We start from the raw sequence: 17,747 nt of genomic DNA on the forward strand, positions 1-17,747 counted from the left end.
ATCAGTAGGACTCTGATTGCTGAAGAGCTTGTATGTTTGAAAGATAGCAAGGAGGTTACTAACTAGGTCCTACTGGCAGAGGGAAAATCCCTCTTTGGAGAAGTACTCCAAAGGTTTGTATTTTGTGTGTTTGTTTTGTTTTTTTGTTAAAATGTTATCTCTAGGTAGTAAATATTTCTCCATAGTATTTAGCATCTGTGCCAGATTAAGCCAAGTGTAGTTATTGGAAATAATATAACTTTAATTTTAGCTATTTTAATAAGTTAACTGTTTTCAGTCTGATTTATATACTACTTTAGACACTTAAATTTGATCATTATTTAGGGCTGAGACCAATTGTCGCTGGGTGGGGGGAGGGGGATTTAAAATTAGGATCCAATTTACTTGAGCAAAGGCATATATTTTTAAAGTTTCTATGGTTGCTCTTTGGAAAGAGACTTAAAGAGATAAAAGCATGAGAGCATGAAAACCAATAAAGTCTTGCAATATGTTCAGTATGAAATGGGGTCTAGGGAGAGCTGGGCTACTGGCAGTGGAGGTGCAAAGAAGTCACATGATTTGGAACCTAATTTGATTTGAAAACGAGTGTATTTACTTGATCATTTTTTATTGAAGAAGTGAAGTGGTGGGGATGAAGATTTGAAGGGTCAGGGAGAGAATGGTAATCAAAGATGATTCCCAGTTTTCTGACAGGACGACTGAATGTCATTTATAAAGAGGGAGACTACATGAAGGAACCAGATTCTGGAGGTTTGAAATCTGATAAATCCAAGAGGTGGTTGGTGACAAAATGGATATATTAAGAAGGAATTTGAAAATCATACCAATGTAAAGGTCTCAGAAGAGATAAAAACTAGAAATGTGGATTTGGCAGCCAACAACCCCCAAGAAGGGTGTTTAAAGCCCTCGTCATAGAGAGTAACATTTGAAATGAGAATATTTAAAGAAATGTGTTAGGAAAGTAGGAAACACCATTTTCTTTTAGAGATGATATGGAGCTCTCCATATAATTTGCATAGGAGACTGAGAAAGCCCTGCAGAAAAACTAGCAGATTGTTTCTACAGAATCTAACGTAACTATGTGCCAAATGTTGCCAGTTTGACAAAGATGAGAATAGAGTAATAACTTGACAATATAGAGGTTGGCAAAAACTTGGACATAGAAAAATAGACATGCGCATAGAGGGAAGTAGTTTGGGCAGTGAGGGCATGAGATGATTCACTTGCAGAGGTTGCTCTTAGTGAAATCGATTTACCAAATAGATAAGTCTTGGGAAAGTTAGCTTAGAGATTTGATGGGTCCAGAGGGAAGCATACAAATAATTCTGAAAGGTTTATTATGATAAGAGATGTACAGGCACCCAATAAAATGATTTAATCATAAAAAATAATAATAGTCCTAAAAAGTAAAATATATTTGCCATAGAGAATTGGTGGGATTGCTGAATTTAAAATGTTTGAGGTTTGAACCGATTTGGTGTCAATTCTGTGCTTTTTTTCAAAAATAACTATTAGCCATTAATTATATCCCCTCCATCAAACATTATTCAAGATATTTCCAGTGTATTATTTTAATTCTTTGCAGTATTTTTATGTGGTGATAAGATACTACTTATTTGATATTGTTTTAGAGACCTGGCAAGTATTTTTGTCTTAAATTTTGGCCCTTGTATAATAAAATTTACTATTTTAATAAAAGTGTGCATTGCTGGATTACTCAATTCAAGCTAGGGTCTTGATTGACATGTGTATTTTCTTGTGTAGTGAACATTTTTCTTTATGCTAGTTAACATTTTCTAATCTGGAAGTTCCATTTTATGATTGCCATGCTCATATCCATGTCCAGGGGCCAGGTCTACAGGAAGAGATACTGAAGGCAATCTGAACTCTCAGGACATTCAAAACTTAATCCTCCAGCTGGAGCTCAAATGGAAACAGAAATTGTGCCATTTAACATTTTTTCAGATTAGTTCAGATTATTGTCAAATGTAGTTTTTTTGGTGAAGGAAATGACATAATTTTAACTGTTTTAGTAAGATACTATTTCCAGTATGTTTTATCAGCTACTGGAGGCATTTCAATTAGGAAATTTAGGGCCACATGCTGTATCATTTCTTTACTTTTAAAATTAGTCCCTTTGTAATTAATAATTCGTTTCTTTAAATAAAAATCAAAACCTACAACGAATGGTCACTGAAACAAGTGTAGGTAAACACTAGAATTGAAATAGTTATTCATCTTCAGGTTGAAAAGAATTTTTCACAATTTAAAATGTCTGTTTAAATTGCCCGTGTTTCTGGTTACCATTCTTTGGCCACCTGGTTTTGTTGTCTATAATGGAGGTTTACCTACTGTCCTTTAATATTAGCCATTCTTTCAATAGTGAACAAGAGAGACATAGATAGTCCACAGGGAGTTTCTTAGGTGTTAATTACTAGACTTTGGTTGGCTTTTATTTGCTTGGTGCTGTCATTATAGTTCATGATCCAGCAGTGATGGTATACAGCCTTAACTTTTCATGTGCTGATATTGCAACCAGAGTATGGCATTTCATGTAAATGGTGGCTACAAACATTTACGTATACAGTCACTATAAATAAAAGGTTATTTTACCTACCTTGAACCAATTTGTCAAAATTTTCCACATCTGCATTTGTTTTGCTGTACTACAATTCCTTAGTTGCTTGCTGGCTTTTACTTTTATGTTGCGGAGTTTATACATCTATTTTCTCACCTGCCATATCCTAGGGGGCTTGGAGTGCCCATAATACAGTGAGCCCACCTTCCTGGTCCACAGACATTTCAGAAGGTCGTGATATTTTTAAACCCAGGCAGCTTCCTGGCAGTGCCATTTGGAGCATCAAAGTGGTAAATAAAATTACATCTACATTCATGTATCATTTTTTTTATTGTATTGCCCTAGTAGAAGTCAACTAAATACATCTATTACTGGTAAATAGTTTAGCTTTCACAGTTTCTTTTTAAAATTTGAATATTTAATGTATAAAAACAATACATTTATATTTTAAAACCTGGAAACGGTGAATATTATAATTTTACGTGATTAATTTTAAATGTAAATTTCAGTACTTTTCATGATTACTTTTTAGGTGTTCCTATTTTTATTTCTATGATGGGGAGAAGTCTTATCACATAAGCCTAAGGTTCATGCTATAATACAATTTGGTTGCTTATAAAAGAATAAGAGACCAGCTATGTTAGTCTATTAAATACTAATGGAGAAGATCAATTTCAGCAGATTTACTGTCTGTGTTAATAACCTCAGTTGTTGAAAGGGCTTCTTTTCATGCCTACTTGTAAAATTGTACTTTCTGTGGATGGACCTGCTAGACCTGTGAATTAAGTTTTATGGTACATTTTTAAGGAAAAACAAAAAATGTTGACTAGTGAATGCAATTGTTCTCCATTTTTTATATAAAATGTTGCTGAAATAAGGCTCTTTAGACTAATGAAAGAGATTCTAAAACAGTTCCAGAATTTACTTACCTTTTTTCTGTTGACATTGGAAGAACTATTTTTCTTGTTATCATATAAGTATAAACAAAATTTATTGTAATAGTGTATAAAAACTTATGTTGCGATTTTGACTAAAAAATAACAATTGTTATTTATTCTTGTCCATGCCATTGGATGTTGGGGGGAAAATAAGCGATTTTTATAGTTTTGATTTAATCACTAGCTTGATATTTTTTAATTACTTGTATATTTGTTTAAAAAAATTAATAGGCTGAGGGATCCTTCATAGGAAAATAATTTGGAGAGGACTAGGAGAAGCAATTTGAAAACTGAAAGTTACCTGCACTTAATAAACAGTGGCTGGGGGTGGAAATATCTGCTCCCCTTTTGTCATGGGTATCAATCTTGTGTTTACAATGTTACTCTACCATAAATTGGTGACTTAATATTATTTTGCTAAGTATGTAATGAGTTCTGCATTTCATACTAAGATATATTGACATCATTTGAAGATATGACATATTAGTTATTGGAGATAATATATTACTTACCTCAAGGTCATCAGTTCAAACCAACCGAGAGAAAGGTAAGGCTGCCTGCTCCTAATAAAAGGCTGTTTGGTGCTGGCGTGGTTATCTGTTGGCCTACAAATCCTCAGGGCTCGCAGTTCAAAACCACCACACACTAACAAAGGAGACAGCCTGGGCTCTCAACTCCTATGTACAGTTATTACAGTCTTAGAAACTCACAGGGGCAGTTCTTCCCTGTTCTCTACGGTCATTCTGAGTTGGCATCCATTCAATGAAAATGAGTAAATTACTTCTATAATGATTTCAAGTCTCAGAAACTCAAAGGGGGCATTTCAACTCTACCCTATAGAATCGTCATGAGTTCGAATCTACTCAGTGGCAAGTGAGTTTTTTGGGGAAGTGTAGTCAGTCTGAATGTAAGCAACAACAGAAAATGTTAATATGTATTTCTTAAAATATCATGGACTTTAACGTTTTTTCCTATAAAATTTTTTAAAAGTTCACATTTCCATTTGATGTAAATACTATTTAAATGGTTTCAACCAAGGCTTTTACATTTTCTCCAGATTTACTATAATCTTTCATTACTGTTTTCTCTAAACTGGCAGAATGAGGTGCATGTACTTGTTCTCATATAGACAGCTACTGATAGTAAAATAGATTATTTAACTTTTATGAGGGAGAGACATAGGTTTACACTAGCAAAAAGTAACTTTATGCAATTTACAGTACATGACAGTGGTTAAGAAAATAGACACTGGGACCATACTTGACTTGCTCTTACTTTGAACAAGTTCAGAATCTTTTATACTTAAGTGTATTTGTCTGTAAATTGGGAATAATAAAATGCTCCCTACATTATAAGATTGTTAAGAGTAAAAAGCATTTAGAGCTGTACAGATTGGGTAGTCACTAAATACTAGCTAATAACTGTAACTACTGAGAAAGTGTGGTTAATAAATGAAAAAATAATGCGAGGGCTGATAATGGAGGACATTCACAATTAGAGACCAAAATTGAGTCTTAATGTTATAGGCATTTTGTAAACTAAGAAATTTGTTTTCTTTGACTCATGCTTGATCATATTTATATACTATATGTCTATATTTTAAGATGCAGAACACATTTAAAGATACACATAATAGGTCTGGCATCATGCCATCACTAAAAGAGAAGCAAATAATTTGGATATTAGTTTTCCCTAAATTATGAGCATAAATTCTAAGGATTTTGTTTCTTTATACTGATGGTTGAAGTAGATACACTCTAAATTTTATAAGTGTTTTCTATCACTGACATGAGAATTAGAAAAATATTTTTCAGCTTTCAAAGTCTGTTTATTCTTATATGTTATATAGGGACGTGGGTCAGGCTTTCCAGGAAAACGGAGACCTCGTGGTGCAGGCCTGTCAGGAAGAGGTGGCAGAGGCCGGTCAAAACTAAAAAGTGGTATTGGAGCTGTTGTATTACCTGGGGTGAGGCTTACTTTATTTCTATATTCTGTAATCTGGAAAACAATAATGAAAATCTCATCTTAAGCAAAATGTTTAGGCCTTAACAGTCCCATGAGTAGACTAATATTTTTATTGTTGTTCTATTTGCTTAAAACAATTCTCTGGTGAAGTTTTATATTTTGCCACGTTCTCACTTATTTTCTCTTTCCATGCCTTTCTCTTTGTCTCTTATTTATCTTGTGTGTGCCCCCCAAATCTGATATGTAACCTGCTTCTTTTATTTAAAGCAAATACATGCCTGCTAATGGATATATTTTTTAAAAATAAGTTGGGTTTAAAGATTTTGATTGCAGTTGCTTTTATCTGTGTTAAATGATTTATAGATTAAATGAGAAATGTTGAGGATTAGTATGTACTCTGACAACACTAAAGGTTCTATTCTACCTTTGACATATTTAATAGAAAAGTGATAAATACTGCTCTTTGTCACATAGCAAGCCTTTATTTTTCACAAGTCTTTATTTAAATGTGTAATAAAAACTGTCAAAATATTAATTTTCATTCTAGGTTCATGAGACAAGTACAGTTTTCTCAATTTTACTATTAAACCAGGAGTAAGGAAACTTGGATTATGGTTCTTTTTAATTTTTATTTTTTTATATAAGCAAAGCTGGAGAGCATCAGGGTAGACTCAAGAGCTGTAGGTGATACAAAATTCACTACAGATGTTTGAAGTCACAGAGTCCATTTGTAACCCCTCAGCCCTCCATCTCAATCATACCTTTCATCCCAGGCAATAACTAACCTGATTTTCATCACAATAAAGTTTGCATTTTCTCCAGAAAGTATTTGGGGGAATCTGCTTTTTAAAATAAGCGTAATTATTTTCTGATTTGTCCTTCCCTTTGTTGTTGAATGGTATCCCATCATTGGATATGCCAATGTCGGGTTATGCATTCACATACTGAAGTACGTCATGTTGCTTCTAGACTTCGGCTCTTTTATTTCATCATTTTCTTATAGTTATCTTTCAGGTAATATTAAGTTCAAGAGCAAGTTTCAGAGTCTTTTCGGACATCACTTTGGTTTTTACTTTTAGCATTTTACTTTGAATTAGGTAAAAATTTACCAAGTAGGTCATTAGTTTTATATTCAACAATTCAGACATATTCTGTTTCAGTTCATCCATTGCAATTTCCTCAATTTAGCATTGTGTATACCACTTCCTTCTTGTGTTTCCTATTTTCATTCCCTCTTCTTTCCTAACCCTCTGAACTCTTTCCTGTAGTAAATGCTGCCCCAGTGATCTGTAATGTCTTAAGTATTCTAGAAACGGTCGAGTTTTATCCAGACCTAAAGAGAGACTGAAAATCATAGTGTTGAAGAGCTCATCAGTTTTCTGTTCAGCCAAAAAGGCCAATCTCTTTTAGGATTTTGAGTTTTGTCATACACACACCACCAGCACCCAGCACCCCCACACCCCTTTTTTAATGTGATCCCTTCAGAGCAATTGGGAGTACCAGCTGGAGAACATGTAGTTCTTCTGATCTCAGGCTTGTGCAGATATTTGTGTGGTCAATTAGCCTATTGGATTAATTATTTCCTTGTATAATATATAAAGTTATCTAAATGATCTCTTTTGTACTAAGCCTTTCAACCCTGATGTGTGTTTACTTGAAATTTCTCAAAAAATAGTTTTGCCATATATACTCATGTATAAGCTGAGTTTTCAGCACATTTTTTATGCTGTTGTTGTGGTAAAATTAGGTGCCTCTGCTGATATTCAGGTCAGCTTATATTCGAGTATGTACAGTATCTGCAAACACACTATAAAAACGGATTTTTACAGTTTTTTTAATACAATTTGGGTAAAGAAGTCTTACTAAAGGCAGAGTTTTATATGTTGAACAGATGATTAAGTAAGTAACACTCATTTAAAGTTCTGCATAACACTATGATTTAAAGTTCTTGCCATTAATATGAATTGCTAAATTGGGATTGTTAATATAGATCTTGTCAACAGTCCTACTTTGAGTATAAAATTTCAGAAACTTTCTACATTTAAATATAAAACGAGTGAAGATTTTAACAATATTTCTGTATTTCCAGGTGTCTGCTACAGATATTTCATCAACTAAAGATGAAGAGGAAAACTCAATGCACAATACAGTTGTTTTGTTTTCTAGTAGTGACAAGTTCACTTTGCATCAGGTTGGAACTTATTTACTCTTTTCCACCTTTGAATTCTTCTGGCTGATATCTACTTTCTTTAATCTATGCAGAAACATCTAATATTTAGAACATAGTGAATGTAATTTAAAGATTAGACTTGTATATTCATAGTTGAGTCTCCAGCTTAAAATATTTCTGTGTGTTCTGTATTTCAGGATATGTGTGTAGTGTGTGGTAGTTTTGGTCAAGGAGCAGAGGGAAGATTACTTGCCTGTTCTCAGTGTGGTCAGTGTTACCATCCGTACTGTGTCAGTATTAAGGTAAATATCATGAAATAAGTTCATAAAAAATGATTGAATATTTGAGTATAATAACATGCTGCTTCCATTTAGAATTAATCAAATAATATTGTGATTATTATACATATGTGACTTGGTAAGTACTTTAAATATTGAATCTTATGTGCTTGTTAATAATTCATACTTTTCTGATCATAATTGTGCTAATTTTCTTGCCATTGTCTTGAAAAAGTGAATCTTAAAAATGCATGCATTTAATTAAAAATTAAAATTTGTATTATTTATTAACAGCATGAAGTTTAATTGATTAGGTTTGCTTGTTGCTTACAAAAGTTCAGAAAAATAAGAGTACTTAATAAAAATTCATTAGCCCATCTGGTTGCATTTCAATTTCCTTACCTTTACTGATAATGCAAACATATTTTCACTCAACATAATGTTCTCCAGGTCCGCCCATTCCCATCAAGTTGCTTTATTGTATCATTATTCTATGGCTGTGCATAGTATACCATTATGTATATGCACCAAACTTCTGTATCATTCTTTTACTGGTGGTCATTTAGGTTGTTTCCATCTTGTAATTGTAAACATTTATGTGATACACATGGGTGTGCATGTCTGTTCACAGCATAGCTTCTGCTTTAAGATACATACCTATTAGAGGGATTGCTGTGTAATACAGAATTGCTGTTCCCTTTTGATTGAGATAGTGTCTTACAGCTTTTCACGGTGATTGTACAATCTTACAGTCCCATAAGCAATGTATCGATGCTTCATATCGCCACACCTTCTCCAGCTTTTTAAAAAAAAATTTCGGTCAGTGCGGATAGTAGTATCTTGATTTGATTTGCATTTCTTGCACAACGGATTATTGTGAGTACTTCTTCATATTGTTGACTGCCTAAATGTCTTTGGTGAACTGCTCATGCTCTCTGACCATTTTTTTTTCTCTGACCAATTTTTAGTTGGACCATTTTTATCTTTATTGTTCAGGTGGTACACTTGTGTATAAATTTCAGAGATTAGACCCTTCTCCAGTATGCTTTTGCCAAAAAAATGTTCCCAATCTATAGGGACTTTTTAACTCTTAAAATGCACATATACATTTTGTTTTAATAGATCCCAGTCATCTATTTAATCTTCTGCTTTGTGTTTTTTCCCCCCTTTACTTTTGGTAGTGCGTTTATACACTATATAAGGCCCTTACATTTGTCTTTGTTTTCTCATTGATGAGTTTTATAGCTCTGGGATTGACATTTAGATATTTAATCCATAATGAATTCATTTTCATATATGGCATGAGGTATGGGTCCTGCTCATTCTTCTGTAGAAAGAAATCCAATTTTCCAGCACCATTTCTTGTAGAGATTATCTCCTATTTAATGTTCTTTGACCCTTTGTTGAAGACCAATTGTCTTATTAGTGAATGGATTTGTTTCTGGGCTCTCTATTCTGTACCATTGGTTTACATATCTATCATTATAATAGTACCCAGCTTTTTTGACTACTATGACTCTGTAATAGGTTTCAATCTATGAAACTGAGAAGTCTACTGCTTTGTTCTTTGAAGTAATTATTGCTTATCCTAGGTCTCTTTGCTCTTCATTTAAAGTTAGTTTTCACATTTCCTTCAAAAATTGAGTTGGGATCTGGATCAGAATTGCATTATATTTGTAGATTACTTTGGGTTGCATTGACATTTTCATAGTAGTTAGTATTTTTACCCATGACCATGGAACATTCTTCCATTATGTAGGATTTTTTTTTGCTTTCTTGTAGTAGTATTTTACAAAGAGGTTTATTAAGATAACTGAAGTGTCAGTTAGGTAAGGGAACCAGAAGCTGTTCAGTGGATATATACAAAGGGACTAGATATTAGTGTGTTGAAGAGTGAATGTAAACTGAGTAATTTGAACGTTTGGCTATAAAAGGGCTGCAGAACAGGTGTCTGTGCAATAAAACATTTGACTTAGGAATGGAGCTATATCTCTATAATTCTAGTAAATTCATCAATCTGCCTCCTTTATTTTTGATACCTTCTTTTAACTTGACAGCTCTTAATGTTCTGGTATTATTCTCTATTAATGTTAGCTTTCTGTGACTTTTTGCTATGGATTAATTATAATTTCATTATACACTTCCTACATTCTTCTCAAATTTATCACAGTGTAGTTGTACTGGTACACTTAGCTAAATCCATACATGGTATTACGTATTACTCAATAAGCATTCAATGTATATCTAAATTTTGTACTATGACTTTCTTTTGTTTTTTATTGGAAATTTAATAACAAAAAGAAAATACTCTCATGATCCTCTTTTGCTTTATTTTGTTTTTACCACATCAGTTAGAAGTCCTTTTTTTTTGGAAGCAAACTTTCTTTTTCCTGTATGCCTCATCTTTCTGTTTTAGCTTGTGCCAGTAGCTTCTAAATCTGTTTCTCCGCTCTCATCCTTAAACTGACCTTGACTGGTGCCTTTGTGGGATGCATTGTTTTCTGGATCCCATGTCTTCCTTTTTTGTTAGAAGTTTGTGGGATATAAATTTTGCATCTTTGTCTAAGAAGGTATTCTACATCCATACTCATTGCTTCTTTAGCTAATAATTGTACTTTGAAGGGTATTTTTTCTGTATAATTTGAAAGCTGGTGATCTATTTTCTTCTAATACTCATAGGAAATTTTATACTATTGTGAAGCTTTTTATATTTAATTTGGTTTTGCTCTCAGAGAGATTTTAGTTTCTCTTATTCTTGATTTGAATTAATGAAACTTCAGTTTCACACGTACCTAGATTGCTTCATTATTTCATTGTAAAGTGAACACTTTGGGCCTTTTTATATATAAATGACTGTTTTGATCCTTAAGCAAATTCTAAGTTATTAATGTCATATGCCTTTGAGGACCTTACTGATCAATATAAAGATTCTCAACTTTTCTGCTACATTATACTCTTGATGCTGAGAAAAGGAAGTGGTGGTAAAGATGAATTTAAGAGGTCTTTATACACACACACACACAAACACATATTTATAAATCACTTTGGGGATTTTGCATCATCTATACATCCATTGTATCAAGCACATTTGTATATATGTTGCCATCATCCTGTTCAAAACATTTTCTTTTTATTTGAGCCCTTGGTATCGGCTTCTCTTTTTGTCCCGCTCCCTCCCCCCAGAGGTTCTTAACTTTATATCCCATACTCTTCCAAAAGCATAAAATAGTTCTTGAGAACTCAGTTTTATCTTATCTAAATTTTTTCCATTGCTCCCTTGAACTTTACTATTCAAATCTTTATAGCATGTACACTTGTCTTGGGTGTATGGAATTCATGGAAATGTCGATGAGGACATGTTGAAATGGAATTGAAGGATAGTGAAAATTTTCCATGAGTTTTTTGAAGCCCCCTCATATTTACAATCCTATGTAAATAATAGTGAGGCATTTAACTGGTAAAATTTTAGGTTCCTAGTCTATAATCTGGACAAAATCTATAGCACAAGGTTCCGGGGGGCGAGGGAAGGAACCAGACTCTTAGAAGTATATGGGTCACCATCAGACCCAGCATAGGTGAGCAATATATAATTGTGTATGAGGGTTTTTGGTCTTTTTTCCCCTTTAGGTATGTGTACATCATATTTATTTATTTAGTACAATTTATTAAGTAAAGTGAGGTATAAGCTAATGTATATCACATGGATTGGTTGTTTCTTTTACAGATCACTAAAGTTGTTCTTAGCAAAGGTTGGAGGTGTCTGGAATGCACTGTCTGTGAAGCCTGTGGGAAGGCTTCTGACCCAGGAAGACTCCTTCTTTGTGATGATTGTGACATAAGTTACCACACCTACTGCCTAGATCCTCCATTGCAGACAGTTCCCAAAGGAGGCTGGAAGTGCAAATGGTACTTCAGGATTTACATTTCTGTTCTTTCACGCTCAAGGCTTTCCCACGTTTACTTTAGTTTTTAACACTAGATTTAGGGGATAAACTTATCCCCTAATTTTGATGCATTTTAATTTCAAAAATTACAGAAATTGTTTGCATTTACCTCCTACCAAACATGTTGTTAGCGATTTAAACGAGACAAATATATATTCAATTTTTCTTTAATCTAAGTCTTCAAATCTAGATATTCTCTATATAGTAAATCTATCTGTTTGGATACTCATCAATTTGATGAGAGCATAAAGTGAGTATCAATCCCAGTAAATTGTTTTCATTCATGAAAGCATTACTGCAGTAATAAATGTAAACACAGTCAAAAAAGATATTAGAAAATAAACATCAAATATAAATATAACCAATGCAATCTTTAAGATACATTGAACCCAATATCTCAAGTGTTGGATGACTTTAAATATTATAAATGTCATGTAAACATATAATTTCACAGTTTAATGGATAAGTTGTTAGCATATAATTGTTATTTTAAAATAAAATACGTTGTTTTAAAGAAAATCTGTGGTTTTGTTTATGTCATTTTGGCACGTGTCCATAGAGATAGATATGTAAGAAATGTTGGTAGACTTAGTGTTGAATATTAGCTACCAGGGTTTAATTGAATAATAAAGGTGTGCCTTCAGTAACTCTCCCAGTTTTGTGCTTGTACATAGCTTCTTAAATTATTGGAACTAAATAAATAAGAGACTTTGTGGGGACTTTGGATTTCAGGTGTGTTTGGTGCAGACACTGTGGAGCAACATCTCCAGGTCTACGATGTGAATGGCAAAACAATTATACCCAGTGTGCCCCTTGTGCAAGCTTGTCTTCATGCCCAGTCTGCTACCGAAACTACAGAGAAGAAGACCTTATTCTACAGTGTAGACAGTGTGACAGGTATTGTGCTCTTCTTCATTTGTTTTCATCTTATACCAGCTTTTATCTTTTTAAAGTAACAAAAGGAAATTGGAAACAACTTGATTGAAAACTTAAGAAATATATTTTCCTAAATTAGATGAAAAATTATTACTGTACACATACCTTTTTCTAAGGAAGGTTTCAGAATCTTTTATTAGATTCTAAAATATAACTGACATTCTATTTTTCTTTTTTTTTCCTGAAAGCTCCAATTTTCATTGGATGTAAGCTCCTAACCACTACATGTACAACTTCAAAATCAACATTTTCTTTGGATTTAATTTTATCTTACTGTATGTTATTCCTGTAAGCACTGTACATATATATTATTAGCAGTATTACTCATCAGTATTCAGGATTCTCAGGACTTTGCCTACAAATTCTTTAATCCCAGGCAAGACAAATGGTTAAAATGTATTGCTCAACGCCTTAACTGGTAAATGTATTTCTCAGCATAAAACGATGTCATAGTCAGTCTTATGAGCTCCTTTCTAATTGCCCTACTTCTTATCTTTGCTTTCTCTTCCTACCTAATACTTGTTTTTCTTTTAGTTTTTTTCATCCAGGTCTTTAAATATTTTATGTGGGTCATTGGGGGGAGAAAAAGGAGGGTAGGGTGTTCAGGAGAAAGAGTGTAAGATGAATTAGATCAATTGAGACTGAAAAGATAATAAGTTTGAAAACTGTAAGAACTGTTAGTTTTCAAAATGAAACAGTTCTCAATATATTCAGTTTTTTTAATGTAGAATTTGGTCTTTTTTAGGTGGATGCATGCAGTTTGTCAAAACTTAAATACTGAAGAGGAAGTAGAAAATGTAGCAGACATTGGCTTTGATTGTAGCATGTGCAGACCTTATATGCCTACATCAAATGGTAAGAGGATATGTAATAGTACCCAAACATCTCCATAACTAATTAGCACCCTTTTTTCTGGTTTTTGTTTTGAATCATTTATTTGGGGCTCTCACAGACATTATAACAATCCATGAATCAATTATATCAAGCCAACTTGGACATATGTTGCCATCATTATTTTCAAAACATTATCTTTCTACTTGAACTCTTTTCTCAGAATCATTTTTTCCTGCCCCCCCACCCTCTTACTCTCTGTTGTAATGAGTTGTCATCATTTAATTTTTTTTCCTTTTATGAAATTATCTTCACAAGTATTTTATAATTTTATAAAAATTCGATTATATAAATTTTAAAACTCCAGCATTATGTTAAGTAAGCCATTTATTTAAATAAAGTGAAGGAAGCATATGTTTCAGATATCAAATATGATTTTCTCTCAAACACAATCTTGTGGTTTTCAATATTTTATGTTACATTTGTATTTTATATTGTATAATCTCATGTGTAATCCAGTACACAGATTTTTTTAATCATTGCGACTTTTTTCTACCTGAATTGCTTTTTCGTCTCCTCTTCTTGATGTAAAGATATTTTTTAACCATACTTAATATTCATTCAGTTATTTTAATGACATGAGATACAGAAATAAAATTTTTAACCAGATGTTACTCTTTAACTATAACCTGTTTGTTTTTTTATTTCAGTGCCTTCCTCAGAATGCTGTGAGTCATCACTTGTAGCACAAATTGTCACAAAAGTAAAAGAACTAGGTAAAGTCTGAAATGTTGTACTAAACTGTTCTTTGCAAAAAGTATTATCTAAATGGATAGTTCTTTGTGTCCCTGACTTGCCACAAGTTATGTGTTATATAACTGACCTGCCACAGGTTGGGGAAACCTAACCTTTTTGTATGGGCCTTAGCTTTAGTGAGACAATATTCCTATAAATTTTAGGAAATTTATAATCAAAATAATAACTTTATAATGAACTTTAATTCCATATTTGCACTGATATATGAGTAAAACAAAAAGTATTGCCACCTAGGTTCATACACGCATGGTTTATTCCCGACACAATGTGTTTAAACATCTGCCATCAGGGGTGGCTGCAGAGACGCTCTCTTGTTATATATTTGCCTAGTACCGCAAACGTGCCTTTAAAAAAGTCCAATCAAAACACTGATAGCTACTTCATTGCTTCTAAATTCTTGTATCAATAGCGTGAAAGTAGAAACTCTAGGACACAGTTTTTAAAAATTTATCACTCATTTATCATTTATTGCTTTAAAAATTTTTGTGAATTGGTGATGATTTACATATCAAATCATTTTCATATTCAGTAACTTAAAAACTTAAATCTCCTAATGGCTTGGACAGTGTCCTCCCCTCACCACCCACTTTTTTCCCATCTTTCTCTTGGAGTATATTATCTGTGCCTTCACCCAAGTTCATTTTTTCCCCAGTTTTTCTTCAGAGCCACACGTATGTTCTGAAGGAACCACAGATAGCTCAAGCCCTGTAGTTTCTTGACCTCTGCTCTAGCCTGTGGATCCCCTTCCCTACCTTTCCTGCTAGCCTGTTGCCATCAAAGTCCTTTTCTTACTTTGTTTCACAATAATGGACTTATAAAATATTTGCCCTTTTGTGTTTAACTACCTTCACAATATATAGTCTTCTAGTTCAATCCTGTTTTGAGATGTTTCACAATTTCATCACTATTTTTAGAAATGTGTAGAATTCCATTGTGTATATATATGTACCATAGCTTATCTCTACTAACACCAGGGCGCATTTAAGTGAAGAATTTTTTAAAACATCAGCATTTCTGCTATTATCTGAGAAAATTTTACCATTTAAATTTTTCCTTGTATTTATTTATTTATGATGAATTTTTCTTGTGAATTAGGTTGGGGGTTTTTATATTTCAGACTATCAAATGTACATTCTACACTTCAATCCACTGTTTGGTTTTAATTGGGCACTGTCCAGTTAATGACTCATCAATAGTTAACTGGTTGAATAATTCACTCTTTAGTGCCAAATTAAGGATCACTGTTTATGAAAGTTTTATGGAAACTGTCTTATGAAGATTAGATTCCATAGGTATAGACCTGTTGAAATTTATAATTAATTTACCATCAAAGATTAAGTTTTCATTTGTCTTTTTGGGATTCTGTCATTTATAGATCCACCCAAAACCTACACCCAAGATGGTGTTTGTTTGACTGAATCAGGAATGACTCAATTACAGAGCCTCACAGTTACAGTTCCCAGAAGAAAGCGTTCAAAACCAAAGTTGAAATTGAAGATTATTAATCAAAATAGTGTGGCTGTTCTTCAAACTCCTCCAGACATCCAGTCAGAACATTCAAGGGATGGTGAAATGGATGATAGTAGAGGTAATAATACACTGTCTGTGAACCATGTTTGCAAGAAATAAAACTTCTAAAGTAGCTTTCAAATATGTGTGGCTTATCTTCAGGTTAATATACTGACTTAGATAAACCTTTGTGTAATAATTGCCCTTCCTCAGTGAATGGTTCTTGGACCTGGTTTTCTTCCCTGTATGTGTCCTCTTAGGAAAGACCTACTTTATAATAATCTCCAGGATCACTATATCTTTCAGTGTCACACCCAGGTGGGGAAATGGCAGGGTGCTTCATTGTAGTGCCAGAAATTGCCATAAGCCTGTGTAGATACTTTGGTTTTTGAATGCAATGTTTATCAGATGTTGAAGGTCTTAAATTCTGATACTAAGCTAAAATAAATAAGCCTCAATGTTTCTTTTACTGTTAATGATAAAGGGTTTTATCACTGTTAAAGTTCAAGGGATTATGAATCACATATACTTAGGATATTCACATAGTAAGAAATAAATAATTGTTTGCATGAGGTAGAAACATTTTATTTAAGTAATACTCTCTTGAATTTTGAAAGAAATTTATTAAGTAGAATTCCAGAAATGGTAAAACTGCTAATCTTCAAATGTAAATGTCTTCTCAAATATTCATCATAAACTATTCATAACCATTTTTTAATCAAAGTAAATATGAATATTTCTTTCCCAAGAATGTCTTTCAAGCTGAATTCTTAAGATGATAAAATAATTAGTAAAAACTCTATCTAATATGAGTTGCATGATTGCTGATCACCAGAGAAGATCCCTGCAGGCTTACTTATGTTTAGTGTTGTGGTTATTTCACTTCAGGTGACTCAGAAATAATTTTTTTTCTATAAAAGAGCCCTGGTCTCAATAGAAAATGCTTTGAGAATGATTGGGGCAGGGAATGTATGGATGTGCTTTATACAATTAATGTATGTATATGTATGGATGGTGATAAGAGTTGTATGAGCCCCTAATAAAATGTAAAAAAAGAAAAGAGGAGAAAAAAATGATTAGGACAGGGACTGTACAGATGTGCTTTATACAATTGATGGGTGTATATGTATGAACTGTGATAAGAATTGTATGAGCCCCTAATAAATTGTTAAAATTTAAAAAAAAAGAAAGTAAATGTTTAGAAAATAATGATGGCAACATATGCGTGATAGAATTGATGTATGGATTGTTACAAGAGCTATAAGAGCCCCCGATAAAATATTTTAATTAATACAAATAAATAAATAATTTTAAAAAGAGCCCTGGTGTCACAGTGGTTAAGGTTTTGACTACTGGTCCACCTAGTTGCTCCATGGGAGAAAAGAATTTTAGTTGCTCGTGATACAAGGAAATGTCTGAGGGTAAAAAGTTACACAGTCACATATATTGGAGATATTCTTCTTTTCAGGAAATTTTGAAAGGTCACTTGATACAGTACACATGATTTCCCTAATTATGAGATCATAGAAGTTTTAAAAATGCACAATAAAACCCTAGGAAATTTTCCTATAGGCAATGTCCTGTGCAGCAACATCGTGAGAAATCACATGTTCTTTATTTTATATTCTCCTAATGGCACTTTCCAGGATATGAGCAAAAGAGATGAGAGAGTCTTTGCTTGCTTGATCTTCATTTATGTGGTAAAATAGTCCACCTTGAACTGCTTTAGTGAATCTTAGACTGCCTCTTGCAAATATGATTTTGGATTGGATGCTTTTGTTT

At 33.0% G+C, this 17,747-nt stretch overlaps 1 protein-coding gene across 15 annotated transcripts in view; it reads left to right on the forward strand.

Annotated features, from left to right (window-relative positions):
- KMT2C (lysine methyltransferase 2C) overlaps positions 1-17,747 on the forward strand; it is a 327,314-nt gene that overhangs the window by 203,312 nt on the left and 106,255 nt on the right. For all 15 annotated transcript variants that reach the window (XM_075550191.1, XM_075550199.1, XM_075550194.1 and 12 more), the window contains 9 exons: positions 2,749-2,868; positions 5,366-5,482; positions 7,571-7,672; positions 7,849-7,953; positions 11,654-11,835; positions 12,606-12,770; positions 13,555-13,664; positions 14,351-14,416; positions 15,832-16,044. In XM_075550191.1, coding sequence (XP_075406306.1) covers positions 2,749-2,868; positions 5,366-5,482; positions 7,571-7,672; positions 7,849-7,953; positions 11,654-11,835; positions 12,606-12,770; positions 13,555-13,664; positions 14,351-14,416; positions 15,832-16,044 — 1,180 coding nt within the window. The remainder of the gene's footprint in view (positions 1-2,748; positions 2,869-5,365; positions 5,483-7,570; positions 7,673-7,848; positions 7,954-11,653; positions 11,836-12,605; positions 12,771-13,554; positions 13,665-14,350; positions 14,417-15,831; positions 16,045-17,747) is intronic.

Source organism: Tenrec ecaudatus, chromosome 5 (assembly GCF_050624435.1).
Source record: "Tenrec ecaudatus isolate mTenEca1 chromosome 5, mTenEca1.hap1, whole genome shotgun sequence".
In the NCBI taxonomy this organism is placed as follows: Eukaryota; Metazoa; Chordata; class Mammalia; order Afrosoricida; family Tenrecidae; genus Tenrec; species Tenrec ecaudatus.